The 27,707-nt window shown below is 45.8% G+C and overlaps 2 protein-coding genes across 2 annotated transcripts in view; both read right to left on the reverse strand.

The window, feature by feature from the left end:
- Window positions 1-24,216, reverse strand: part of GRK5 (G protein-coupled receptor kinase 5) — a 242,554-nt gene extending 218,338 nt beyond the window's left edge. Inside the window, exon 1 of the mRNA XM_017509092.2 lies at window positions 23,937-24,216. Within this exon, the coding sequence (XP_017364581.1) occupies window positions 23,937-23,988 (52 nt within the window). The 5' untranslated portion in view covers window positions 23,989-24,216. The remainder of the gene's footprint in view (window positions 1-23,936) is intronic.
- LOC108289584 (cytochrome c oxidase subunit NDUFA4-like) lies at window positions 17,353-17,895 on the reverse strand. The gene has a single exon (XM_037731566.1). It carries the CDS (start codon window positions 17,759-17,761, stop codon window positions 17,513-17,515), a length of 249 nt encoding a protein of 82 aa, XP_037587494.1. The 5' UTR covers window positions 17,762-17,895; the 3' UTR covers window positions 17,353-17,512.
- Window positions 24,217-27,707: the final 3,491 nt, after the last annotated feature.

The raw sequence follows: 27,707 nt of genomic DNA on the forward strand, positions 1-27,707 counted from the left end.
TGAGACAGAGTCTTCCTCTGTTGCCCAGGCTGGAGTGCAATGGCGCTATCCCAGCTCACTGCAACCTCTGCCTGCTCGGTTCAAGTGATTCTCAGTCACAGCCTCTCAAGTAGCTGGGAGGCATCCACCACCACGCCAGACTAATTTTTTGTATTTTTAATAGGGACGAGGTTTCACCATATTGGCCAGCCTGGTTTTGAACACCTGACCTCAAGTGATCCACCCACCTCATTCTCCCAAAGTGCTAGGATTACAGATGTGAGCCACCATGCCCAGCCTGAGCATTTTTTATTGGCCATAATTGTATGTCTTTTTTTATGTTTAGATTTTTTTTTTATTTTACCATAAGTTATTGGGGTACAGGTAGTATTTGGTTACATAAGTTCTTTAGTGGTGTGTACATCTTCGTTTGAGAAATGTCTGTTCAGATCATCTGCCCATTTCTTAATAGGAATGGTTTTTTCCTGCTGAGATATTTAAGTTCCTTATATATTCTGGATATTAATCCCTTGTCAGATGAACAGTTTGCAAATGTTTCCCCCAATTCTGTGTGTTGTCTTTTCATTCTGTTGATTGTTTCCTTTGCTGCACAAAAGTTATAGTGTTGTACTTCCACTCACCACCATGTCCTATCAGGTGCCAAATCCTATAGATTTCATCTCCCCAAGCTGCTCCCACCCACCCCTCCCTCTCTTTTATGCAGAACCCCAGAAGCCCAATATACTTCCAAGAACCACTGCCCATTTGGCCCCACAGCCTCTGCTGCCAGATCTGGTGTCTTTAAGCACAGCTAGAACCAGCCTTCTCTGCTGAAAAACTCTGGGTGGTTCCTTTTTTTTTGCCACCCAGACTCAAGTACAGTGATGTAATTATAGCTCACCACAGCATCCCTGGGCTCAAGTGATCCTCCCACCTCAGTCCTCCCCAAGTAGCCGGGACTACAGGTACACATCACCATACCTGGCTAATTTTTTTATTTTTTGTACAGATGGGGTGATACGGTTTAGCTGGCTGTGTCCCCACCCAAATTTCATCTTGAATTTCCACATGTTGTGGGAGGGACCTGGTGGGAGGTAACTGAATCATGGGGGCAGGTCTTTCCCATGCTGTTCTCGTGATAGTGAATAAGTCTCACAAGATCTGACGATTCTATAAGGGGGAGTTTCCCTGCACAAGCTCTCCCTTTTCACCTGCTGCCACCCATGTAAGACATAACTTTGCTCTTCCTTGCCTTCTACCATGATTGTGAGGCCTCCCCAGCCATGTAGAACTGTAAGTCTATGAAACCCTTTTTCCTGTATAAGTTACCCAGTCTCTGGTATGTCTTTATCAGTAGCATGAAAATGGACTAATACATGGGGTCTCGTCATATTGCCCAGGCTAGTCTCGAACTTCTGGGTTCAAATGATCCTCCCACTTTGGCCTCCCAAAGTGCTAGGATTATAGGCTGGCACTGTACCTGGCTGGTTCCTTTTTGCCTAAAACTTTAACTCCCAACTTCTAGCCTGACACTCAGAGACCTCCCTATATGACCCTACACTTCTTCAGCCTTCCTGCTCCCTGCTCTCCCACAACTACTCCAGGCTCCAGACAAATGGAGCCACCTCAAGCTGTTCCCAAGTCACCACCATTTGGCTCTTCCCAATGCCAGGAACTTTTGTCCCTCACACACTCTACCCTGTTACCTCATAAGATGGAATTCTCCTCACAGCACAGGCTAGAGGCTCAAATCCAAGCTCCAACACCTACCTGCATGTGTCCTTGGCCTGTCAGATTTGTCATGTGCAAAAACGATACCTAAAGCATTGGACTATAGTGACAAATACATCTATCTCTATAAAGCCTGCTTCACAGAGCCTGCACAAGGTAGGGGCCTTATAAATGGTGTCTTCTTACTGCCAGCCACCTCTCCTGAAAGCACAGCCCAAGGCCAGTTTTCTGATGAAAGCTTTACTGATCCCTTCCCCCCATCTAGGCTGCCTTTGTACAAAGTAATGGAGTTGATCTGTACCTGCCTTTCCCCCAACTAGGGTGGAAGGTCCTGAAGAGAGAGAGCAGAATCTCACATCTTTGCATTCCTGAAGTATCCTGGCCAGCATTACATATGCAGGAGGTCTTGAATCATATCAGTTCAACTGACTCTGATTTTATGCATGCTAAAGTGCCCTGCTCATTAGTTGGTCATTAGTTCACTAGACACAGATAACAGGAATCTAGCCTCCACTGAGCACATCCCTGGTTAAAGGATTACAGACAGAGTCTCTCTTCATCAACTGCCCAGCTTATCAACCAAGGATAGGCATGTTCACCTTCCACGAACTGTCATTTTATTATCAAGTAATGGTGGTGGCCGGGCACGGTGGCTCATGCCTGTAATCCCAGCACTTTGGGAGGTGGGGGTGGGCGGATCACATGAGGTCAGGAGTTCGAGACCAGCCTGACCAACATGGAGAAACCCCATCTCTACTAAAAATACAAAAAATTAGCTGGGTGTGGTGGCACATGACTGTAATCCCAGCTACTTGGGAGGCTGAGGTAGGAGAATCACTTGAACTCAGGAGATGGAGGCTGCGGTGAGTGGAGATCGCACCATTGCACTCTAGCCTGGGCAACAAGAGTGAAACTCTGTCTCAAAAATAATAATAATAATAAAATAACGGTGGTTACTGTTAAAACAAACACACAACACTACACACCCAGAAGAGCCCAGCCTAACAAAGCTAATGTCTTGGAGAGTTTTTTATAAACCCCAACCCAACACAGGGCACTGGGAAAGGTCCCAGTCTTCTCATTCCTCATTCTTGCCCCCTACTCTTCAGCTTCAAAATGGTCACTTTACGCATCAAGCCTAACAGAGGAATGCAGGCTTTTCTGAAAAATCAAATTCGCATTTGAAAGACAAAGACATGTCATCATCTAGCAGAGTCAAAACAGTATGCTAGATGCGTTAAGGCATCTAGCCTTAATTACGTGCATTTACAGTCCATCAAAGCAGTCAGTCAACAAATGGGTCCAAGAAGCGTTTCAAGAATCCTTTAAGTAACACAGCTGGAATACTAATGGATTAGAATCTCTCATGGAGGAATGCTAAAGAGGCCAACCCTTGCTGAGATTCAGAAGATCTGGCATGTTCACTTTTTTCTAAGTATTTTATTTCTGTACAGTCCTATCAAGTGGCCTTACATTTACAAGGCATTGTCATTCCCCCTCCCCCAAAAAAGACACTTTTGTTCTTCTAATTATTAACTGTAATGCACATTCACTATACAAAAATCTAGGTTTTCCTAACCCCAACTCACTATGTTACCATCATCTCTCCATGCCAGTAAGAATAGGTCTCCATAATTCCTTTTTCTTTTTTTTCCAGAGACACAGTCTCACTCTGTCACCCCAGGCTGGAGTGCAATGGCATGATCACAGCTCACTGCAGCCTCAAACTCTTGGGCTCAAGTGATCCTCCCACCCAAGTAGCTAGGACTACAGGCACGCACCACCATGCTTGGCTGATTTTTTAAAATTTCTTTTAGAGATGGAGGTCTCAGTATGTTGCCTAGGTAGGCTGGTCTCGAACTATATATCTGCAATGTTTTGGGTTTTTGTTTTGTTTTTTTATACAGGGTCTCGCTTTGCCACCCAGGCTGGAGTGCAAAGTGCCAGGCTGGCACCATTATGGCTCACTGCAACCTCTACCTCCCAGGCTCAAGTGATCATCCCACCTCTGCCTCCAGAGTAGCTGGGACTTCAGGCGCACACCACCATGTCCAGCTAATGGACATGGTTTGGTTTTGGTTTCAGCTTTTTGTAAAGATGGGGGTTTCACTGTGTTGCCAGTCTGGATCTCCATAATTCTTAATGGCTGTGTATGAGTCCACTGTTTGAATATGCCAGGATTTATTATATTGATCCTTTAAGATGGTCATTGGAACTCTTTCCAATTAACCTATATTATACACATCATCAACTAAACAACCTCCTGCATGTCATTGGTACACTAATTTTTCCTTAAGATAAAATCTTAGACATGGAACTTCAAGGTCAAGGGTTACACAGTTTTAAGCCTTTTGATATCTATATTACCAAATTGTTCTTGAGAAAGACTTATCAACATTGATAAGTCTTTCTCAAGAACAATTTGGTAGTATAGACATCAAAGTGTAAATAAAAGTCTATATTTACACTCCAATCAGCAACAAGAGTCTGATGTTTGAAATTTACCCACACTTTTTAAATCAGGCATTATCAATGTTTTAAATTTTTGCCAAACTAAGATTCTAGTGATAAGTGATTTCTAGTGAGATTAAGCATCTTTTCATGTGTAGTGGAATCCTGCATACTGCTTCTCTAACCAGGACTCGCGTTTTCCTTAGAAACTACCTCCCCATTTATTATCTCCATCCTTCCTGGCTGTAACAAGAGCTGCCATGTTGCCATGTTTGCTTGGGGTTTTTTTGGTTGTTGTTTGTTTGTTTCTGTTTGCTTTTTTTTTTTTTTTTTTAGACCAAGTATCACTCTGTCACCCAGGCTGGAGTGCAGTGGCACTATTTCAGCTCACTGCAAACCTCTACCTCGAAGGTTCAAGGGATTCTTCTGCCTCAACCTCTTCCCTAGTAGCTGGGTTTACAGGCACATGCCACCACACCCAGGTAATTTTTGTATTTTCAGTAAAGATGGGGTTTTGCCATATTGTTCAGGCTGGTCTCAAATTCCAGGACTCAAGTGATCCACCCACCTCAGCCTCCCAAAGTGCTGGGATTATAGATGTGAGCCACCCCACCCAGCCTATTATATACTAAATTTTTATATATACTAGGGTTTACATCGGGACTTCCTATCTTATTTATATTCTTTATTTGGTTTCTGCGATCAGTAGGGTATTATTCCTATGTGAGGATAAAGATACAGAGAGGCAGGCCAGGTGTGGTGGCTCACATCTGTAATCCTAGCACTTTGGGAGGCCAAGGAGGGTAGATTACCTGAGATTGGGAGTTAAAGATCAGCCTGGCCAACATGGTGAAACCCCGTCTTTACCAAAAATACAAAAATTAGCCAGGTGTGCTGGCAGGTGCCTATAATCCCAGCTACTTGGGAGGCTGAGGCAGGAGAATCACTTGAGCCCAGGGGGCCGAGTTTGCAGCCAGCCAAGATCACGTCACTACACTCCAGCCTGGGAAACACAGCGAGACACCATCTCAAAAAAAAAAAAAGATAGAGGCCAGGCATGGTGGTTCATACCTGTAATCCCAGCACTTTGGGAGGCCAAGACAGGTGGATCATTTGAAGTAAGGAGTTTGAGACCAACCTGAACCTGACCAACATGGTGAAACTCATCTCTACCAAAAATACAAAAAAAAAAAAAAAAAAAAAAAAAAAAAAAAAAAAAGGCAGGCGTGGTATCAGGCGCCTGTAATCCCAGCTACTCAGGAGGCTAAGACAAGAGAATTACTTGAACCCCGGAGCCGGAGGTTGCAGTGAGCCAAGATCACACCACCGCACTCCAGCCTGGGCAAGAGTGAGAATGTGTCTCAAAAAAAAAGAAAAATGGAAAAGACACAGAGAGGCAAAGTTACTAGCCTTGTGGCATCTGGCAGATTAGCAACAAAGCTAGGATAGAACTCATATCACCAGTCTGCACCTTTTGCTACTTCCAGCTGCAGAAAAATTAAGCAGAAGAGAATCAGCAGGCTTGAACGTGGGAGGCAAAGGTTGCAGTGAGCCAAGATCGCTCCATTACACTCCAGCCTGGATGACAGAGTTAGACTCCGTCTCAAGAAAAAATAAAAAATAAGAAAAAAAAGAGGAGAATCAGCACTCCTCTCTCCACATCACCCTAAACTGTGAAATCTGTGCATCACCAGGGACATGGTGGGCATCTAGTCAAAGCCTGCAGGAGAATGCAGAAGTGGGTGAGGATTTGCCAGGAACCCACAAGAGTGCTTGGTAGGGCCCATTCCCCTCCCAACCTCTTCCTCTGTGTATGACAACAGTGTCCCCAACCACAAGCCTTAAAAAGTAGGTAATATCAGCTGGGCACTGTGGTTCATGCCTATAATCCCAGCACTTTGGGAGGCCGAAGTGGGCAGATGACAAGGTCAGGAGATGGAGACCATCCTGGCCAACATGGTGAAATCCCATCTCTACTAAAAATACAAAAATTAGCTGTGCATGGCGGTGTGTGCCTGTAATCTCAGCTACTTGGGAGGCTGAGGCAGGAGAATTGCTTGAACCATGGAGTCGGAGGTTGCAGTGAGCCGAGATTGAGCCACTGCACTTCAGCCTGGTGACAAAGCAAGAGTCCATCTCAAAAACAAACAAACAAAGTAGGTAATACCTATCACTCTCTCACTCCTTGTGGGATGTCTTCAAGTCCACATGGCAATGTTTCCATCACTCACGGCTAGATGGAAAATTCTTACATTTTCTCAGTAATATTTACTTATTGTTTTCTTTGGCCAGATGGAGTACTGTGTATTTTTAAACTTTCCAGGAAGGCAGTTTATTAAGATAATACAGTGTAGGATAATCAAACTGTTTATTTTTGACTTTTGATTTAATCTTCCTTTCTATAATCTACTAAAGAAAATACTGGAATCACGCATTTGCCTTTCTTGGATTGCGGGAATCAGCTAAATTAGCAGCAGTGGGTGTTTTTTTCCTGTTTATTTCTACTACAAATGTAAACCCACTTGGCTCTCATTCTTTCCTTGGGGTAATTTTTATTTTAATGTGTAATGCCTGCTCTTCAAATTAACATCAAATTTTATTCTGAAGTACCCACAGTTGAATTATTATCATTAGAAAATACACCCGCAAACTCTCAGGATTTGAAGGGTGAGAAGAGCCCCCGGGATCGCCTGGCCAAGCTGCATATTCACGTAGCTAAGGAAGGTTTCGTTTGGAGAGGAGCCACATAGCACGTGAGTGGCATATTCTCCTTTTCCCTTTAAACTTCTCATAGAGCCATGATCAAGCTTTCAATGAAATGGAAACATCTTGCCTCAATGCACAGCAAGAAAAGATATCATACTACCTCAAAAGTTAAAAAGTGGCTGACTGGGCCAGGCGCAGTGGCTCACACCTGTAGTCCCAGCACTTTGGGAGGCTGAGGCAGGTGGATCACCTGAGGTCAAGAGTTCGAGACCAGCCTGACCAACATGGTGAAACCCCTTCTCTACTAAAAAAATATAAAAGTTAGCCAGGCATGGTGGCGGGTGCCTGTAATCCCAGCTACTAAGGAGGCTGAGGCAGGAGAATTGTTTGATCCCAGGAGGGGGAGATTGCAGTGAGCCAAGATTACCCCACTGCACTCCAGCCTGGGCAACAGAGCAAGACTCCATCTCAAAAAAAATAAAATAAAATAAAAATAAACAACTAAAAGTGGGTGACTGGATCCCACTTCTGGCAAGTTATTAAGCCTTGAGCTTTGCCAGATGTTAGTAACAAATCATTCCTACCTGCTAACAAATTTGACCCTAGGGTTGGTTATGTCTGTTACTTGCCTGCAACACACAATGGGGCGCAACCTGGGAATCTGGAGGGCAGGGTTCTGGCTTTGTTTGTTTGCTTGCCTGTTTGTTTTTTAAGAGACAGGGTCTCGCTCTGGTGGTCAGACTGGAGTGCAGTGGCTATTCACAGGCACGATCATAGCACACTGCAGCCCAGAACTCCTGGCTATAGCGATCTTCCTGCCTCAGGAGTAACTGGGACTACAGGTGCATGCCACTGTCCTGACTTTCGAGTTCTGGTTTTAGTTCTAAAGGGGGCATCATAGTTGTCTTCTAATATCAGAAAGGCCCCCTCAGGCAAAGAGTGGTGCATTTATCCTGGATACCCCCAAAAAGCAGAACCAGGACCTAATGGGTTAACTTGGTACCAAGCATACCAGGTCTTGATAGGCAGACTTGGGTTTACCTTTAGCATCTGGTTAGGCCCAGGAAGATACAAAGAAAAAGCCCTGGTGCCAGCACTCAGGAAGTCTACAAATGAGCTGGTAAGGCAAGAAGCCTATCTAACATATATATATAATATTATAGATATTTTTAATCCAGTGGTTCGAAATGGGATAGACTGCTTAGAAGAAGGTATGAGTTCCCCGTCTCTAGAAAGATTTGAGCAGAAGACAGAAACCAACCACCACGGAAGCTGCAGAGTACTATTTGGGGACCCAGTCAGAGTGGTCTCGATCTCTGAGATAATCTCAGAAGGCTCTCAGAAAACCCGCCAGCTGCAAGGTTCTATAGAGCAGCGGTTCCAGCACCTGGTTCACCCTCAGAACCTCCTATTTTAAAAATACAGGCTCTCCCCAAGAGCTGCTGCTTCAGTACAGACAGGGTCTGTGTTCCAGGGTTCACTGTGTCCTCCAAGGAAGATTATATTGAAGTCCTAACCCCCAGTACCTCAGAATGTGACTTTATTTGGAAATAGGATCTTTACAGAGATAATCAAGTTAAAATGAGGTCATTCAAGTGTGCCATGATCCAAAAGCACTGGTGTCCTGATACAAAGGATAAATCTGGACACAGGGACAGATGCACAAGAGGAAGAGACACAGGGAGAAGATAGCCACCAACAAGCCAAGGAGGGAGGCCTGGAACAGGTCTTCCCCTGAGACCTTCAGAAGGAGCACGGCCCTGTGCACACCTTGAACATCTGGCCTCCAGAACTGTGCAACAATAGATGTCTATGGTTCTATGCCACCCAGCTTGCAGTACTTTGTCACGTATCCCTAGGAAGCACGCTGCCTGGAGATGGACGTTAGACTTGCAGAGCTGCCCTGGAGGAAAATCCAGGCCAGGGGACCCATCCTGCTTTGAAGCCTCTTTCCACTCCTGCATGGCCGCCCATGTGGGCCTCTTTTGGCCCTCAGATCCCTTCTCTGGGGAAGGAAGGAGCTGGCTTCAGTGTGAGGAGCTCCCTCGCACACGCTGACATGACACGGAGCCCACAGCCTCAGCACCCAGTGAAGGGGCGGCCCTTCCCCATGCAGAGCAAGCTCACACATCTACAAATGTTTCCAGGAGGAAAATGCCACTCTCCTCCAATTGCTACAAAATGATTGAAGGTCCTGGAGCTCTGGACTATACCCTCATGCCAAACTTATCTCAGAGGGAGGCAGAGCAGGATGAAGGGCCAGTGATTGGTTTTGTGTCGTGTTGTTTTCAAGGGCGTTTTCTATTCTCAGGTGGGAACCATGGAGCCCTAGTCTAGGTAAATTCCATGCAAACCTTTAGTCAAAGCAGTGACCCAGCAGAAGAGCTACAGAGTCCCACAGAGGAGGAGACTGTGCCAGATCAAAGACAGGGCAAAAGACCTCAGGAGGATGGGCAACAGCACAGGCAGTGCTTGGAAGGGATCAGGAAGGATGCCTCTTCCTCAAAGCACTTGCTGCTCCTCAACCTAATACATTTACAAATCTGCCAGCTTTAGGATAGGAACAATTCCTCCCTAGAACTGTACAGTGTACAACAAAATGCGAAAGCCCCCCAACATGAAAAATGAAGCAATGGGTTAGCACCGCAGGAACAAGGAGAAGTGGCTCCTTGGTGTGTGATCTTGGAAAACCATTTCACCTCTCTGAGCTTGATTTCCTTCTTTCTCAAACTAGAATAATAATAACAGCCACAACAACAATTCCCAGGCCTACCACACAGCGTTATGCTGAGGATCAGCAGTGAGAGATCAGGATGCCTTTACAAAGCTGTGGGCCCTGCCTGATTTACACATGCAAAACCCAAGGGCAATTGAAAAGTCATCCACAACTAAAGTCTTTGACTAAACTCAACCTGAATTTCCCTAATTCAAACTTTGAATACCATAGAAAAGATGACTGATTACTCAGAGGTGAGGGATGTTAAGTCCCAAAGGTCTCGGAAATGTCATGTCACATGTATCACACTCCTTTCTCATAAGAAAATCTACATTGTACATCCCTAGGGTCACTGAAGCCTATTTCACAAATTATTATGATTCTTCCCAAAGAGGGAAGGGGATGTTATTAGGCAGATACTCCCACAGGGGAAACACACACACACACACACACACACACACACACACACACACAGAAGTCTTTAAAATAAGTACAGAAAGATGAATATTATCATGAGTAGGATATTCCTTTATATTATACTTAAAAATTGAGACTTTAAATGGCCCACTGTAGGGGCTTGGTTAAATCTATTATAAAACCAGTGAAAGACAATGAAAAACACAGACCCCTTTAGAACTGGATAACCCCTAAGAGTCTGCTAGAACATACCCGGCATTCCATTGAAACAGCATTCAGCTTCCAAAGTCTTTCACAATTTTTCCTGACACCCAACCATTTCATGGGAAACTATAAACACAGATATGGAAAGGCTCCGCAACATACTGTGGACTGAAAACAGCTGCAGAACAGTGTGTTACTGGGACCCATTTTGTGTAAAGTTCTATCTAGATGTTCATATGGGCATATACAGAGACTTAGAAAAACGTTTCACCTACATGCTGACACTAATTATTTCTGAGTGGTGGGGTGGCAGCTGGGGCGCATGGGAAGAGAGAGATTTTTACTTTCTTCTAGATGCTTTACATGGTCCTTTGGACTTCTTTTGTTTTGTTTTGAGATGGTGTTTCACTTTGTCACTCAGGCTGGAGTGCAGTGGCATGATCTTGGCTCACTGCAACCTCTGCCTCCCAGGTTCAAGTCATTCCCTTCAGCTTCCCAAGTAGCTGGGACTATAGGTGTGTGCCACCACACCCGAGCTAATTTTTTTGTATTTTTAGTAGAGACAGGGGTTTGCCATGTTGACCAGGCTCTTTTTGACTCCTGACCTCAGGTGATCTGCCCACCTCAGTCTCCCAAAGTGCTGAATTACAGGGTGAACCGCCATGTCAGCCTGGACTTTCTTTCTTTAGCTAAATTTCAAAAATTTACCTTTGCAATTTTTTTTTTTTTTTTGGAGACAGAGTCTCACACTGTCACCCAGGCTGGAGTGCAGTGGCGCAATCTCAACTCACTGCAACCTTCGCCTCCTGGATTCAAGTGATTCTCCTGTCTCAGCCTCCTGAGTAGCCGAGATTACAGGCACATGCCACCATGCCTGGCTAATTTTTATATTTTTAGTAGAAACAGGGTTTCGTCATGTTGGCCAGGCTGGTCTTGAACCCCTGACCTCACATCTGAGGTGTTGGGATTACAGGCATAAGCTACCATGCCCAGCCTCTGAAATGTTTTTACCTACCAAAAAGACTAGCAAAAATACCGAGGACCATGACATAGAACAGTCGCCACCAGGTGCCGAAGCGTAAACTAAGAGGTGCACCTGAAGACTAGCCCTCACCTCTGTAACCCATGGAACATCCAAGGAAATCGGGTTTTTCCTTCCTTAATTTATATTTTGCTATATATTATAGAGAATTAAGCTTTAATTTGTAAAAGTCCCTCTAATTGGATACTGCTGAAGGAAAGCCATCTGGGGCAAGTATCTAGGCCTGGTGCATTCCATCCCAAGCAATGGTTAGTGGTTTGGAGAATGAGTGTGTGGCAAAATAACCAGTGGTTACTAATCATTATATATCACAGGGCTTGGCACCATCCATAAAGCCTCATCATGCTGGCCTCTTCCTCTCCAGAGAGGATTACAGAATTGACTGTTTAGAAATTTTTCCTCCGAGTTAACATACGTTTTCCTTGTCTTAATTGGATCCAGCCTCCCTGCCCATGAGCAGAAGGCAATTTTTCTTTAACGATTACATCCTTCAAATGCCAGGTCATCAGCCATCTCTAGATCTGGAAGGATCCCACTGCTTGGCTTCCTCTTTTCTTTCCATTTGCTCAGCCTCATTCTAGCAGTGATGTGAAAAGCATGTGAAGCTCACATCCAAAGTTACCTTCGATTTGGCCAAAAAAGGGATGAGTGTTATCGGCATGAGACATCTCCACACAGAGCCTCAGAATTGGGGAGAACTGTTTGCCCCAAATGTTTAGCCTAATGCAAATATTTATTTCTTCCAAAACGACTAAAACAAACCACTTCCAAATTAGGGGGGAGGGGGAGTTTGCCAAACATTTTTCACAGTTAAGACAAACATTTGGAAAACATTTTGCAATTTGCCCTATAACCTTAGTTAACCTTTCTTAACCATGCTGAATCATTTCCTAATGTACCATCTATTGTGACACCAAGGCCATTTCTTGAGGATATCACTTTCTTGGCTCTCTTCTTCACCATCACATAACATAAATACAGGTTGAATATCCCTTATCTGAAATACTTGTGACCAGAAGTGCTTTGGCTTTCTGATTATTTTTGGATTTTGGAATACTTGCATTATATTGGTTGAGCATCCCAAATCTGAAAATCTAAAATCCAAAATGTTCCAATAAGTCAAGAGTGGTGGCATGCACCTATAGTCCCAGCTACTTGGGAGGTTGAGGCAGGAGGATCGCTTGAGTGTAGGAGGCCAAGGCTTCAGTGAGCTGAGCTACGATGGTACTACTGCACTCCAGCTTAGGCAACAGAGTAAGACCCTGTCAAAAAAAAAAAAAAAAAGAAAGAAAATGCCAGGCACGGTGGCTCACACCTGTAATCCTAGCACTTTGGGAGGCTGCAGCAGGTGGATCACGAGGTCAAGAGATCAAGACCATCCTGGTCAACATGGTGAAACCCCATCTCTACTAAATATACAAAAATTAGCTAGGCGTCGTGGCACGCACCTATAGTCCCAGCTACACAAGAGGCGGAGGCAGAAGAATCGCTTGAACCCGGGAGCTAGAGGTTACAGTGAGTGGAGACAGTGCCACTGCACTCCAGCCTGGGTAACAGAGTGAGACTCTAAAAAAAAAAAAAAAAAAAAAAAAGGCAAAAAGCTCCAATGATCATTTTGCATGCATCACGTTGGTGTTCAAAAACTTTCTGATTTTGGATTTCAGATTCTTGAATTAGGAATACTCAACCTGTGTAGGTAACATCAGTCACTCATTCTGGAAATATTTTTGAACACCTACTATGTTCCAGGAACGTATTCATCAGACACACACATCCCCAATCTGTGACAGCAGCCTTAGTGGCATCAACCCACGACAGCACTTGGCTTGATAGAGGTTGGATGCTCAGATATCGTTTGCTATTCAAGTGGATGGCCCAATCTTTTGTCCACACTCCACCCCTATTCTTCCTAGAGCTAAGAGTTCCATCTCCTGGGATGTTACATATCCCAACAAGCTCCTCCTTAGTGTATTAACAGAAAACATTAAGACCAAGCAGGACCCATTTCTGCATCAGCCACTTAAAGCTGTTCTTCCTAGGCCATTTGTTGACCCTTCAACTTGTTTCCATTTCAGAAGCAGTGCTAAGACCCATGCCAGGATGGAATTCCATTTTCAAATGAGGTTTCACAAGACTTTTTATCAGACATGCAGAGCAATTACATTGGCTGCGTTCTTTCCATCCAGCAGTTGGGTAATTCTATCTCTGCACCCCCTCCCCTTCCCTTCCTGTAGTGAGTGGTTAAGTTCAGAGCTACATCTTCTCTGTAGGAGCAGATCAAAGGCATAGCTTCCTGTGCCCTAATCATCAGGGAGTGACACCATGCTGCCTTCCCACCAGGATCTCAAGTCTGACAGTGGACCCCCAAGGAAGTGCATGGCTCTTACACATTCCTTTACCTCACAAAGCCCCCTGAAGAGCAGAGGTGCAACATCAAAACAACACACACACACACACACACACACACACACACACACACACACACGAGTTGACATGGTTTCTAAATGCACATACTCAAGGTTATCACTGAAAAATGGCAAGGGATTCATCTGGAAAGAGCTTTCCTGGGGGAAAAGGCCACTTCAGACCCTCTGTTTGGGGAGGGATGAGGATGCCCTGCAATCTGCAAGGAAAACCCTCCTCACCTCCCCCTCTCTAACCCCCTCCTTCGGTAGTAAGTAAAGAGAGCTGCAGAGACCTGAGCCTACACATAAGGTGCCACTGTCAGGCAGAGGTTACTGAAAGCAAGAACCTCCTAACGAGTGGTAAGCGCCCAGGGAAGCGGGGTGCAGGGCAGATGGGAGCCGTGTGTGTTGAGCCAGCAGGAACTGGCATGCCCACTGCCCACCTTCTTATATCTGCCAAGGAACAGAAGTAGTGTTGCTGCCAATGATGTGGCCCACACCTAAACGCCCATGACTGTCCCCACCCCCACAACCCATGAGGCTTCACATCCTGTCCCTTGGGGGCAATTCACCACGTTGGTCAGGCTGGTCTTGAACTTTTGACCAAAAGTAATCCACCTGCATTGGCTTCCCAAAGTGCTGGGATTATAGGCGTGAGCCATTATGCCTGGCCATTTTTGTTTTTTGTAGGGATAGCGGTCTCGCTATGTTGCCCATGCTTGTCTTAAACACCTGGCCTCAAGCAGCCTCCCAAAGTGCAGGGATTATAGGCATGAGCCACCGCGCTGGCCATGACTCCCTTTCTTTCATCTCAGTTTCCCCATCTGTTAAACCAAGAGTAACCTCTATGTGGGAAACAGAGGACAGGGCAGTAGACCAGCTGAGAAGGCTCAGGGAAGCCAAGGCACCAGGAGCTCTGTGGCCTCTGCCACTTCATGACAGAGGAATGTTCTTATCTGTTTGTCTCAGCTTATCTGTTTATCCTTGCTTTCTGCACGGCCCCGGAAATTGTCCTTGGGGTTCATTTCATCGTTGCCTTTTTTAAAAAAATTCTTGATATTCCACAGATTATAAGTTCTTAGAAACACAGTAGGCCCTATCAAAATTGGCCTAGTTTATGACTACCTGCTGCCAGGAGGATGTCACCAGTTGACTCTGGTACTTCAGATAGAGTCCCTTGCTTCAGACACCAGAAAACAAGCAACAAACTGTTTTATTGTTTCAAATCCTTATGCTCCTTTCTAAGTGCCTCTAAGTCTTCTTAAAATGTTTCAAATCTCACAAGAAACAGTTTTTCAGGAAAAACCATTTTTAAGTGAATACAATTACAGTGTGTTTCTTTGGCATCTTTAAATAGACCTTCTTCCTGATATCTCCCTAGTTCAGAAACAATGAAAACTCTTAAAATGGTGTTGCCTGTCTTCACCCGCATGTTAGATCACCTGCCTGTGGAGATTTCTTTCTATTCTTTCTGTAGATCTGCCACACTTATGCAACTTGTTTTGTTTTTTTTTTTTTAATAAAATGACCAATTTAAAATATCCCCACATTAAGAATTTCAAGAAGGAACATGGGCTCTGTATATGTCTATATCACACACATAATTTGAATCAGGAAAGTCAGTTGCTCAATTTAGGCAAATTTTCCAACAAGATATGAAAAAGGGGGTGGAGGAGGATATGGTAGCTTACCCCCCAACCCCTGCCACCATCCATGATTGTCCCTGACCTGAATTTCCCTCTTAGGTGAGTCGGTTCCAACTTCTAATCCCTGCCTTCACCCCTCCACCACTGTTCGGCTCCTCCCCTTCCTCGGTCTCTTCTTCACTCCCCGCTCCCCCTCCCTGATGTTCTCCTACCCATTTCTCCCTCTCATCGCTCTTTCTCACTCCCTGCACCCCTTCTCTGATTTTCTCCTTCTCCCCACTCCCTGCCTCCCTCTGCTTCTTTTAACTTTCCCTAATATTTCATGTCAGAAGTCATAGGTTATCACATTCACTAAAGGCACAGAACCCTCTAGAGAAGCTCTGTCCCAATGAACCTTCTGCAATGATGAGAATGTTCCATGTACATGGCCCAATACAGTGGCCACTAGCCACATGTGGCTGCTGAGCACTAGAAATGTAGTTTGCATGCTTCAGGAACATAATTCCTAACTTTAATTAATTTAAGTATAAATAACCACATACAGCTAGTGGCTACCACGTTGGACAGAGCCCCCAAAGAGAACCAGATGCCTTTAATCTTTTTGGTCATTCCCAGTGACAGGCTATATCAAAGGATATACCAAGGTCATTCCCAACAGAAAGCCAGAAAGGAAGACAGTCTCCACCGTCTTCACTCCAGAAATGCAGCCGGTCCACTTGCCCAGGCCTCTGCCCTGAACAGCTGCTCTGCCTGGAAGGCACCATAGCACACCAGTTTTCCTCTTGGATCTTGTCATTCCTCAAAGGGTCTTCCTGCGATTGCTTTTAATGGCTTCCATTTCTAGGAACAGATCTTCATAAAAATGCAGTGTTGGCCAAGCATAGTGGCTCACACCTGTAGTCCCAACATTTTGGGAGGCCAAGGTGGATGGACTGCTTGAGCCCAGGAGTTAGAGACCAGCCTCAGCAACATGGCAAAACCCCATCTACAAAAAGTACAAAAATTAGCCAGGCATGGTGGCGGAGCCTATCGTCCCAGCTACTCAGGAGGCTGAGATGGGAGGATCACTTGAGCCCAGGAGGTCAAGGATGCAGTGAGCTAAGCTTGCACCACTGTACTCCAGCCTTGGTGACAGAGCAAGACCCTGTCTCAAAAAAAAAAAAAAAACAGAACAAGCCCTGCAGTACCCCAGAAAATTGGCAGTTGTCTTCCAGATTCAGGTGTGTCCCTCAAGTATAACCTTTTAATTATGCTTAAATCACATACTGGTCCTTCAGACCACTGTCCAAATTCTAGGCACAGCAGAGTCAATACAGTCTACACAGCTAAGGAGGTCACACCCCATTCCGCCTCAGCTCTTTGGGAAAAAAAATCCATCACTGCGCACACCTAGCTGACCAGTTAAAAAACATAAAAACAGACCAAGTACAGTGGCTTATGCCTGTAATCCCAGCACTTTGGGAGGCCAAGGTGGGCAGATCACCTGAGGCCAGGAGTTTGACACCAGCCTGACCAACATGGTGAAACCCCATCTCTACTAAAAACACAAAAATTAGCTGGGTGTGATGGCAGGCACCTGTAATCCTAGCCACCCAGGAGGCTGAGGTAGGAGAATCACTCGAGTCAAGGAGGCAGAGGTTACAGTGAGCCCAGATTTCACCACTGCACTCTAGCCTGGGCGACAGAGAAGACTCTGTCTCAAAACAAAACAAATGTAAAAAGAGAATGGTGGTGCCCAATTGCACCTTTTCACTAATTTCATTGCATTTATCTAAGGCTGACACCCAAATGTCACCTCTGCACTGGGTCCTGTGACAACCAAATGCTGAATAAATAAATTTTACCCTCGGAAGACTTTCAGAAGACTATTCAAGAATGGTTTCCTCAAAATGAAAAATGGGAGTGGGGGAAGGGTTCAGTCAGGAAGTAAGGACTTTCTCTTTTAAAAGTAGTGTGATATCCACAAAATGAAATGCTTCCTCCAGTGTTTGGATGGTAATTAAAGGAATGGCATTGTCTCTGCCCCTCAAAAATACATCTTTTCAATATCTAGAATTTTTTTTCAAGTTTCAGTTATTTATTAATCAGTGTAATCACCAATAGATTACATTAACATGATTTCATGCATTTAGAGGAGAAATATTTCCTGGTTCAGTGGAAAATTGTGCGGATGGCTTCTGGGAGACCTTCATTTCAAAGCAGCTTTACATTTCATTTAGAAATCTGGACATTCTTTCTTCAGTTTGCTGTAATCCACATTCACTGAGTAGAACTTGTATTGATCATTGGGACCCAGTTTGTTCCAGGGCTCTGGCTTATTCTTTTTGTCCCAACAAACATCTGGATTGAACAATGCCAAATGCGAGAGATACAGGGCTGCTCCACCACCTCCAGCTCCAATAAACACAAAAAGGGGGATCAAGTTCAGATGCTTCTTGGCATGACCTAAGATGTGGCGGAGCATGTTTGTGGCAGAGACCTCCGATTGGAAAGAAGAAAATGAGCCCAGCCACCAGGCCCCGGGCTAAGTAGTATCTGCACTGACACTGTGCGGACTTCCAAAGTCACCTAGGACCTCCTCTATCTAGAATATTTTTAAATAAAAATTTCTACTGAAATATAACAGGATATGTTTTAAAGTAGAAATCAATCCTATTATTTAAGGCCATAATACATTTGGATCTTTATTTTTATTTTTTTTTTTCTGAGATGGAGTCTCACTCTGTCACCCAGGCTAGAGTACAGTGGTCTAATCTTGGCTCATTGCCACCTCCACCTCCCGGGTTCAAGTGATTTTCCTGCCTCAGCCTTCCAAGTAGCTAGGATTATAGGCGAGCACCACCACACCCAGCTAATTGTTATATTTTTAGTAGAGGCGGGATTTCACCATATTGGCCAGGCTGATCTCGAACTACTGACCTCAGGTGATCTGGCCGCCTCAGCCTCCCAAACTGCTGGGATTACAGGCATGAGCCACTGTGCCAGACCCATTTTAATCATTTAAAATCATGCCTTCATACCCTTGTCTTTACTATTCTATTCTATTCTATTCTATTCATTTATTTATTTATTTTTAGAGACAGGTTGTCCTGTGTTGCCCAGGCTAGAGGGCAGTGGCTATTCACAGGTGCAATCCCACTGCTGATCAGCATAGGAGTTTTTACCTGTTCTGTTTCCCACCAAGCCAGTTCACTCCTCCCTAGGCAACCTGGTGGTCCCCACTCCCAAAAGGTCACCATATTGATGCTGAGCTTACTGCAGACACCCAATAGGCATAGCTCACTCCAGACCAGGAAGTCTTCCTCGGCCTCCAGAGTAGCTGGAACCACAGGCTGTGCTACCTCACTTGGCTTCACTATTCTATTTTGATGTGAGAAATGGGTGCTAAGGGTTGTATGATTGAAGAAATTCCAAATTCTCTTCTCAGTGAGTTACCTATTGGTAGTCACTTTCTGTTTTCTCAAGTTTAACCTCTGAGTTGCATGACCTATGGCAATAATGCCTTTTTGTAACCAGAAGACTTTTTTATTTCAAAAATGTCTAGACATTATAACGCTTTATCTTACACTGTAAATGTACTGGCAACAAATATTAACTTTAAGTACTGCCCATAGTCCTGGATGGTTTTATTTAAAACCTCCCAGATACAGATTGAATAGCCCTTGGTAAAGGTGAATTTGGTTTGCAGGCCGGGCGCGGTGGCTCAAGCCTGTAATCCCAGCACTTTGGGAGGCCGAGGCGGGTGGATCACAAGGTCAAGAGATCGAGACCATCCTGGTCAACATGGTGAAACCCCNAAAAAAAAAAAAAAAAAGGTGAATTTGGTTAAACACTGAGCCGCTCCTGAAATTCACTTGGGCATTCTGGAAGTCTTCAGCCCAGATCCAAAGGGTATCATTTAGCAAGCCACTACAAGAGTTATAGCTTCTGAAGACATAATTTAAACAAGGATTAGTTTGGGCATTGGAAGAGTCAAGCGATTTGGAGTTTAGAATCTGACAAGCAGCAGCTAAGCTACTGAAAGACGAGAGCCTTGTGGGTATTTATCTGACGGTTTTTAAACAGGCAGCCAGATTAACTACAATCATCATTTGAAATCTGTAAGAAAGCAAGCCTTCTGAAAACATTGCTTTTGGTTTCTCTACCTCCAAGTTATCAGTACTGAAAAGGAAACTTTAAAAAAAAAAAAAAATGAAAGGCAGTTTCATTTAACGTTATTGTGTTTAATAGGCCAAGCTGCTTTTACACACACTGAGCTGCCTTCATCAAGATGAAAGCTGTCACTCGGTAAGATTAAGATTGAAGGAGAAGCTTCAGGGTGGAGTACGTATGCCTCCACATAGCCGTAAGAGAGCTTTGAGCTTCAGAGATATTCTGGTGTTCTAATAACCTAATACAGCAGTATTTCAGTTTTATCACCACTAATTACGGTTGCAAGGGAAAGAGGTCCAGGGCTTTCAGCCATGCTGTGGAATGCTAAGTCTGCCCAGGGCATAGCCTGCCCCACACTGGCTGGATGCTGGCCCACTCCTTCCTTCTGCCCTTTCTAACCTTTCCCAGGCTCCAGGTTCCTAATCTTGATCATCAGGAAGATCCAGCCAGGTCACAGAGTTATCGGAGGAAACGGTTCCTGTGTATTCCGATATTTGGCAATTGTCACAGATGGCAAAGTAGTTACAGTCCTAAATTCTCAATTCTTGTTCTGGCTAGTGGCTCAGGGAAATGTGATCAATATTCCTTCAGATAATCTTTATTGATCGGATATGGCTACTACTGACCTGGAAAGAAAGGAAAAGCAGGGCCTTGCAAAATTTTTTCTCACCACTGTTCACTCAGAAGAAAGGCAACAGATCTAGAAGATGAGAAAAACACAAAAACCTTTACTGCAACAATAAAACCAGAAAGAAACACACAAAAGGCACTCAGCAAATACTCCTTCTCATTATTATTTCAATGTTTAGCTCGCCTGCCAATTTTCTGAGATTCTGAAATGTAAACAAATAGATAGATATAGTCTGGGCCTCTTTTTCATGAAATGCTTAATCACTTAGCTCATTTCCATAAACTGCCATGAATTCAGTCTCAACTTCTTCCTTTTTTTCTTTAACCACTTTTTAGAGAGCAATCTAAAGTTCCTAAGAGTGATTGAGTTGATGTTTTCTCATGAGACCAAGACAAATAAACAACTCCCAAAATATATTTCCACGGTTTAAAATCTTGAACGCATACCTCTACTTTTTCTTATTTTAAAATAATTGTCACAAGGGTGAAGCTTGCTTGCTATATTTTCTAATTACTAACAATGAATCATTTTATTCTAATGCACTTACAGGCTTTCTATTTTATCGCCACATTCATGTTTTCCACTTTACGTCTTATTACTGTAAGACTTTGAAGGTACAATGAATTTAGGAGCCATCTGTCTTTAAGAATGCACAATCATAAGAAAAGATAGGCCCCGGTGTTACCCACCACCAAGAACAACTACAAATTATTTTACAGCATTTACAAAGTGTGCCTGTCTTTCTTCAAGGTCTGTTTCTCTATTGTTTGCGACAAATGTGACTTTTACTTGAAAGCCAAATTTCACATTGTTTATGGTGTATTTTGTTAAGTGAACTAAATTAAATTTCACGTTTGCCTATTATATTTCTCATCTGTAACTATTGACAAGAATCTTTAAGAATTGTTTTAAAACCTTTTAAATAACTCAGATTTTTTTTTGAGGAGTGTTGCTCTTGTTGCCCAGTCTGGAGTGCAATGACCTGATCTTAGCTCACCACAACCTCCGCTTCCCGGGTTTAAGCAATTTTCCTGGCTCAGCCTCCCAAGTAGCTGGGATTACAGGCATGTGCCACCACATACAAAAACAAAATATTTGTATTTTTAATAGAGACAGGGTTTCTCCATGTTGGTCAGGCTGGTCTAAAACTCTCGACCTCAGGTGATCCACCCACCTCAGCCTCCCAAAGTACTGGGATTACAGGCGTGAGCCACCATGCCTGGCCAGATTTTTTTAACGTACTGTTTTATATTAGATATTTCACTAAACTAACGGAAGCTTTCATTTCTGAATATTTAAATAATATGGTTATTTGGACAATTACTAAGTTTAGTAAAATAAATTCAAATATATGAAAACTGAGAAGAAAAAAATAGTTTTAATTTCTAAAAGCATCCACACTAATTAGGATACATGGGCTCAAATCTCTAATAAAGCCCCAGCCAAAAGAAACTGTAAGCACTTAAAATCATGGTTTTCCTCCAGGTATAAGAGAGAAAAAGGGGGAGAGATGCAAATTTTAAAATGAGGTTTCCATTAAATGATTAATTTTTCTTGTTCATGTGTCAGTCTCTCCCTGTTTCCGCAGGCCCTCTCCATTTCCAAGGCATCATCAAGAGCTATTTTCTCACCATGAGATGATGACCAAAGTCTCCAAGCAAAATTGAAAAAGACTTTAAAAGGAAAAAAGTGAAAGGCACATTCTTGAGTACTTCCAATCACTGTAATTCCGCCCCAGTGGGAGTCAGTCACTCCACACAAGCCTCCAGCCTGCAGCTCTCTTCCCCAAGGCTCTGGGGAAAAAAAAACCCAATTTGTTGGCCTAACAACCAAAAATATCAGGCAGTAAATTCACGTTGGGGAAAAAATACTGGGGAAAACACTTTGGAGGGGAGGGTGGAATTGATATCACTTTGCCCACTCTAAGCAAAACATTATGAAAGAAGCAACCAAATGTTCAGGGAAGAAAAAAAGCATCTCTCAGGCAAACAAATATCTACAGCAGCAAATATGGGGGGCAGATTCCCTGGGCAACAAGAGGAACCAGCGAAATTTGCAAGGCTCCAGTACTATCAGACCCAGTGATTTCCCAAGAAATAATTTCAGAATGGAGGGAGAGTGAAAACTTTCCCAGCCCCCGAATCCTGAGATGTACCACCGTGTCCCACCACTAGGTGGCCAGCTGCAAAGGCTGCAACAGGGGCGGGGTGGGGGGGCTATTTTCTATTTTCTCTGCTTCCTTGCTTTCAGGACCATTCCTGAACCCAGAGGAGAGCCCACCAGCACCCACCTTGATCCCATCCACTAAAAATGTCAGGTTGGGGCGGGGGTGGGTGGAAGAGCTGAGGCCTTAGAACCTGAAGTCACCAAGTAACAAGCCTCTCCTAAAAATGTGTTCCCACCAAAGCTAAGCAATGAGAGGGAGATTAACCTGTATATTTTAAACTCTCCTGGGGTTTTCAAAGCACTGCCTCCCGCCGAGGCTTCTGAAATAAACCCTCTTGCCCACTGGCTGCTTTAGAATGACAAGTGACGACGAAAGTAAGACACGAATGCCAGGCTGAGTTGCTGAAACGCTGCCCACAGAAGGCCATGCATCACCTACCCCCCACAGTGTGTAGGGAGCCACAGGGTGATGGAACTGGCTGAATAAACACGAATCGTTTTATTGCTGACCAGAAATTCTTCCCTCCATTCATGAAAGTGAGTGAATGAAAATATTAAGTAGGTAAGACATTTTTGTGGACTGCTCACCAAGTATCCTTCTAAAGTCAAGCCCTTACTCAGTCTGTCTTCTTCTACCTTGAGTATCAGATAAAGCCTTCTCCCATGAAAGGAAAAAACGTCTTCCCCTTTTATGAAAAAGGCCGCACACTAGAGCTCAAATCTTGACCAGAAAAAAAGAAAAAGATGTTACATACATTCCAGGTATTCCTAAATATATATGTTTACATGTATACAACACAATCATTTCAGGAAGCATCTAAGTTTCTGCCTCCCCCCGTTTTTTTCTGTTTTTCATCTCAAGGAAGAGTCAAAATATGTGTTCATAGGGTTTGACTCAGGATCTTACCCACTCCAATATCTAGACAATATTTCCTGCCAGCTAAATGCAGGAAATCTAATGATTTACATAGAAAACGTATCTAAAGCACCAGCACACTTACCTTTCTTTTCATAACTGAGCCAAAATCAAACAATTTCAGTTATCACGCCCCCAGAAAAGAAAAACCTGAAATACGGATTTATTTTCTAGGTGATCTGTACAGCCATCCTTTGATCATTCTATGAACAGCCTAATTCCTCAACATCTGACTTTGCCTTTAAAAGGCTTCCTTCCACACGACGGGATTTCCCTAAGAAACATCCCAGCGGATGGTTTCCAGCAATAGTCTCTATCAACTCAGCCTGCGCAGGCGAAGACTTGGCTTCTGCTCATTTCACCCCCGCCCCCCCAACACACACACCAGTTCACACTCACAGAACCATCCCGGGCCGACTTGAAACACTATTTTATGTACATGTTTGCCCGTCGCTCCCCGAATGAATGCTTTTCCAACTGACCTTTCCACAACTGCCGAGATGGCACGCTCTGCAGGGCGAGCGCTGGAAACTAGGAGATCTGTTCGCATCCAAATCCCTGCAACCTTCTCTGCCCAAGTCCAGATCCTCCGAGCCCCCGGGCAGGAATCCTGAAGGGTCTGCAGAGCCTCTCTCCGAAGTGTCCTGCCCGCGACCCACTCACCCACAGCCAGCATCCCGCACGGGCGCAGCCCCATCCCGCACGCTGCCCGCCCGACACCCGCACCCCGGTCCGAGGCGGACGCGCCGGGCACGAGGCGGCCCTGCCTCTTACCTTCCCTGGCTTTCAGCAAGACTGTGTTGGCCACGATGTTTTCCAGCTCCATTGACAGTCGGCGGTCAGCGAGGGAGCCGGCCGGCGGGGCTGTCAGCGCCTGGTGTGCTGCCGCTGCTCCTGCCGCTGCTCGGGCTGCCGCCGCTGCTGCCGGAGCTGGGAGCCAGCAGCCCGCCTCGCCTACCGCATTATTCCTGCTCCCAGCCCAAGAGTTTCCCCCTCTGCAAAGAGGAGCCGCCGCCGCCGCCGCTTCTTCCTCCCTCTGTGTCCCCCCTCCCCCCCACCCTCCGCGTGTCTCTGTCACTCCATTCTCCTCCCCTCCGGCTCCCTCGGATGCTTCAATGCCTCGGATGCTTCTGCCTCCCCTCCGTCCCTCCCGGGGGTGTGGTACTAGCTGGCTCGGGCGGCCGCACTGCGCAGGCGCCGGCCCGGGCGCGCCTCCTGCCTGGGCACTCGCGGCGCGGGGCCTGCTGGGAGCTGGAGTCTCCCCGGCCGCTCGGCGCCGGGGCTGAGCTGAACTGGCGCGCGGCTGCCGGAGCGAGGACCCGCCCCGGGACGGCACCGAGAGCGAAGGCGGGCACCGCCCGGCCAACAGGCGACTCCGAGGCGGCCCAGCCGCGCCGAAGCCCTCAGCACCCCCACGCAGGCTTCCGCCCCGCCGCGAGCCAGGAAAGCGGAGTATCCAGAACCCGCTGGCGGCGGGCGAAGCGCCGTGGCCCTGCGGGAGCCAGTGCGGGTCCCGGGCTGCCCCTCGGGACGTGCTCGGGGTGGGAGGGCCGCCAGTCCGGCCGCGTGCCACTGCCCGCTTCCTCCGAGCCACGCCAGGCCCGCGAGTGGCTGAGTCCCGGGGTAGTGACGCGCGCCCAGGGTCCCCGCACGCAGCGGCGGCGGCCGACCCGGCCTTCCCCCTGCCCAGCGTCTCCTACGCGGCGCTCCGGGCCGCCGACAAAGATGCACTTTGTTTCCTCAGGGCGCGAAGGGCTCTGCGGGTCCGCGGCGACCCGGCGCTGGCTGCCCGTGCTGTTCTTGGCGCGACCCGAGCGCCCCCCGGCGGCCGCGGGATGCGGGGCGCGGCGCGGGGTCCACACGGATGGCTTCCGAGGCTCGGGGCCAGCGTGGGAAGCTGCTAGTTCTGTGAATAAACTACCTTCCAGCACACCGGGCCAGCAAATCCACCAGCCTCCCCGCAGCCAAACCCAGCCAGATTAAGTAATAAAAACGCAGACGGAGTCGCTGGAGTCCCCGCTGTGGGGAGCGTTAATGAGTAACAGCCAGGCCAGCGCCGAGCCGGCGTGGGATTAGCGTTTTCAAATTCTGATCTTATTTATCTTGGGGCTCTTAGCTCCTTCCAGTGTTATGCTGAGAACATCGGACTCCAGGTCTGTGCTCAGCCCCGTTTCCTCGCTCCCTCCACTCCGAAGGCCCCACTCCTGGGAAATGGGCTGTCTTCGGTCACCCGGGATCAGTCACGAGTGTCCTACGGCTGGGGGCGGAGCAAGCAGGCCCCAAGGAACAATGAAGCCTTTGCCTCCTCTGCATCCTGCGGGCCGGATATCCGTTCAGAAGCCGGCTCTGGGCCTTCTCTGTCCATAAGGAGGAAACCCTCTGTCCCCAGGGCTGCCAGGAAGTCGCAGGGAGGTGCCGAGAGAAACAGAACAATTATTATGCATTGGGGAATATAAAGAAATTAATAAACTTTCCAGGCCTTAGAAAGTCACTGATTTTAACAACCCAAAATTGTCTTCTTTCCTGGGAGAGTATACCCACTACCACCACTTCCTTGTGTCTAGACTTGGGTCAGTGAGTCTCCCAGGGCCTCATTTATCTTGTCTGCAAAATGGGGGCAATAACAGTTTACCTGTCAGAAGGCAGAGAGCTCAGCAGGTAACTTCTCAGGCACCTACCACTCCAGGAATTACTGTTCTAAGCAATCCAGGCTTGGTCTTTTCTATATAGGTATGTGGATTCCTAACTTCTAATGAAAGGATCCCTCTCAGACAGCGAGACCCCTAAAGCTGGCATCTCCTAGAGCCCTCCACCAACCACAGTCGTCAGTTGCTGGCAGCATAGGGCCTGATGCAGCCAGACGTTTATTTGGCTAACATTAACAAAAACTTTTTTTTGAATGCCTTTAGATGGCTTATGCGCCGTAACAATTTTCTCCAAGGTTGTTTTTTTGTTGTTAGTTTGTTTTTTTGAGATAGGGTCACTCTTTCACCCAGGCTGGAGTGCAGTGGCCCAGTCTCGGCTCACTGCAACCTCCTTCTCCAAGGTTCAACCAATTCTTGTTCTTCAGCATCCCAAGTAGCTGGGATTACAGGTATGTGCCATCATCCCTGGCTAATTTTTGTATTTTGAGTAGAGACGGGGTTTCGCCATGATGGCCTGGCTGCTCTTGAACTCCTGGACCCGAGTGATCCATCTGCCTCTGCCTCCTAAAGTGCTGGGATTACAGGCATGAGCCAACCACGCCCGGCTCCAAGTTTCATGAGCAATACAAATCATGGGGGATCTTGTTAAAATACAGATTCCATTTGGATAGATCTGGGGTGGTTTCTGAGATTTTGCTCTTTCTAACCAACTCCAGGGTTCTGTCGATCTTGGTCGGTTGACCACACTGTATAGTTAACCGTAACTCCCTATTGTCTTATACCCAGCCCAAGTCACTAGTGATTTTTATCTATCTGGCCTGTACAGACATTTAAGTTTTCCATCCTGGGAACCCCTACTTCTCCCTCTCATTTTACAGATGTGAAACAGACCCAGAATAAGTGAGTTGGCATGGTCACTCAGCAAATGTTAGCCTGTCTATTTTTGTCTCCACTACAGGCTGTTGCATCCTGCCTACCCAAATAAATGGTTATACATCACGTTTTTATGCCTCTATGAGGAAATTGAGACATTCCAATTCAAGAATGGAATGATAATGGCTAGCGTTTACTCAACACCAACTGTAGGCCAGGCTCTTGTGGTCTTTTAAATGGATTATCTCCTTGAACACAATATCCAGATGAGGTAGGGAACACAGGCCTATTTTATAGATAAAGCACTAGGTTAAGAAACTTACAGGCTGGGCGCGGTGGCTCATGCCTATAATCCTAGCACTTTGGGAGGCCGAGGCGGGCAGATCACCTGAGGTCAGGAGTTCAAGACCAGCCTGAATGTGGTGAAACCTCGTCTCTACAAAAACTACAAAAATTAGCCCGGCATATTGGTGGGCGCCTAGCTACTCAGGAGGCTGAGTCAGGAGAATCACTTGAACCCAGTGAGCCAAGATCACACCATTGCACTCCAGCCTGGGCGAGTTCAAGAGTGAGACTCCATCTCAAAAAAAAAAAAAAGGTTTTATAATTTGCCCAGGGTCACATAATTAATACGTAGAAGACCCAGGATTTGAACCCATCAGTCTGACTCAAGAGTCGGTGCACTGAATTTCTGGCTTACACAAGCTGGCCATCACTGCTTGGTGGTAACTGTTCTGTGTGGCTGCCAGGGTGAACTTGTATTATAAGAAGGCAAAGCATGCAAACTAAATGATTAAGATTTCAAGGGGTTTTTCATTTTCATTCATAATTCCACCGTTATGGCTTTATTCCTTTCAATTAACTGCACTAACAGCTGCTGGTCTTCTTGAAAAATGGGTTTGATTCAAGGAAGAGCAAGAAGGGAAATCCAAATGGAGGAGTGGGTGAGGATGGAGGGATGGGAATACGTCAAAGACAGCCAGCTTCCGACTCCACGCAGGAGCAGCTGAGCCAAAAATGCAAAAGA

This window comes from Cebus imitator, unplaced genomic scaffold, assembly GCF_001604975.1.
Source record: "Cebus imitator isolate Cc_AM_T3 unplaced genomic scaffold, Cebus_imitator-1.0 Scaffold406, whole genome shotgun sequence".
Taxonomy (NCBI): Eukaryota; Metazoa; Chordata; class Mammalia; order Primates; family Cebidae; genus Cebus; species Cebus imitator.

What these genes read in the sequence shown, in the direction of transcription:
- LOC108289584 (XM_037731566.1), bottom strand. Translation starts at nt 17,761, where the DNA reads ATGCTCCGCCACATCTTAGGTCATGCCAAGAAGCATCTGAACTTGATC.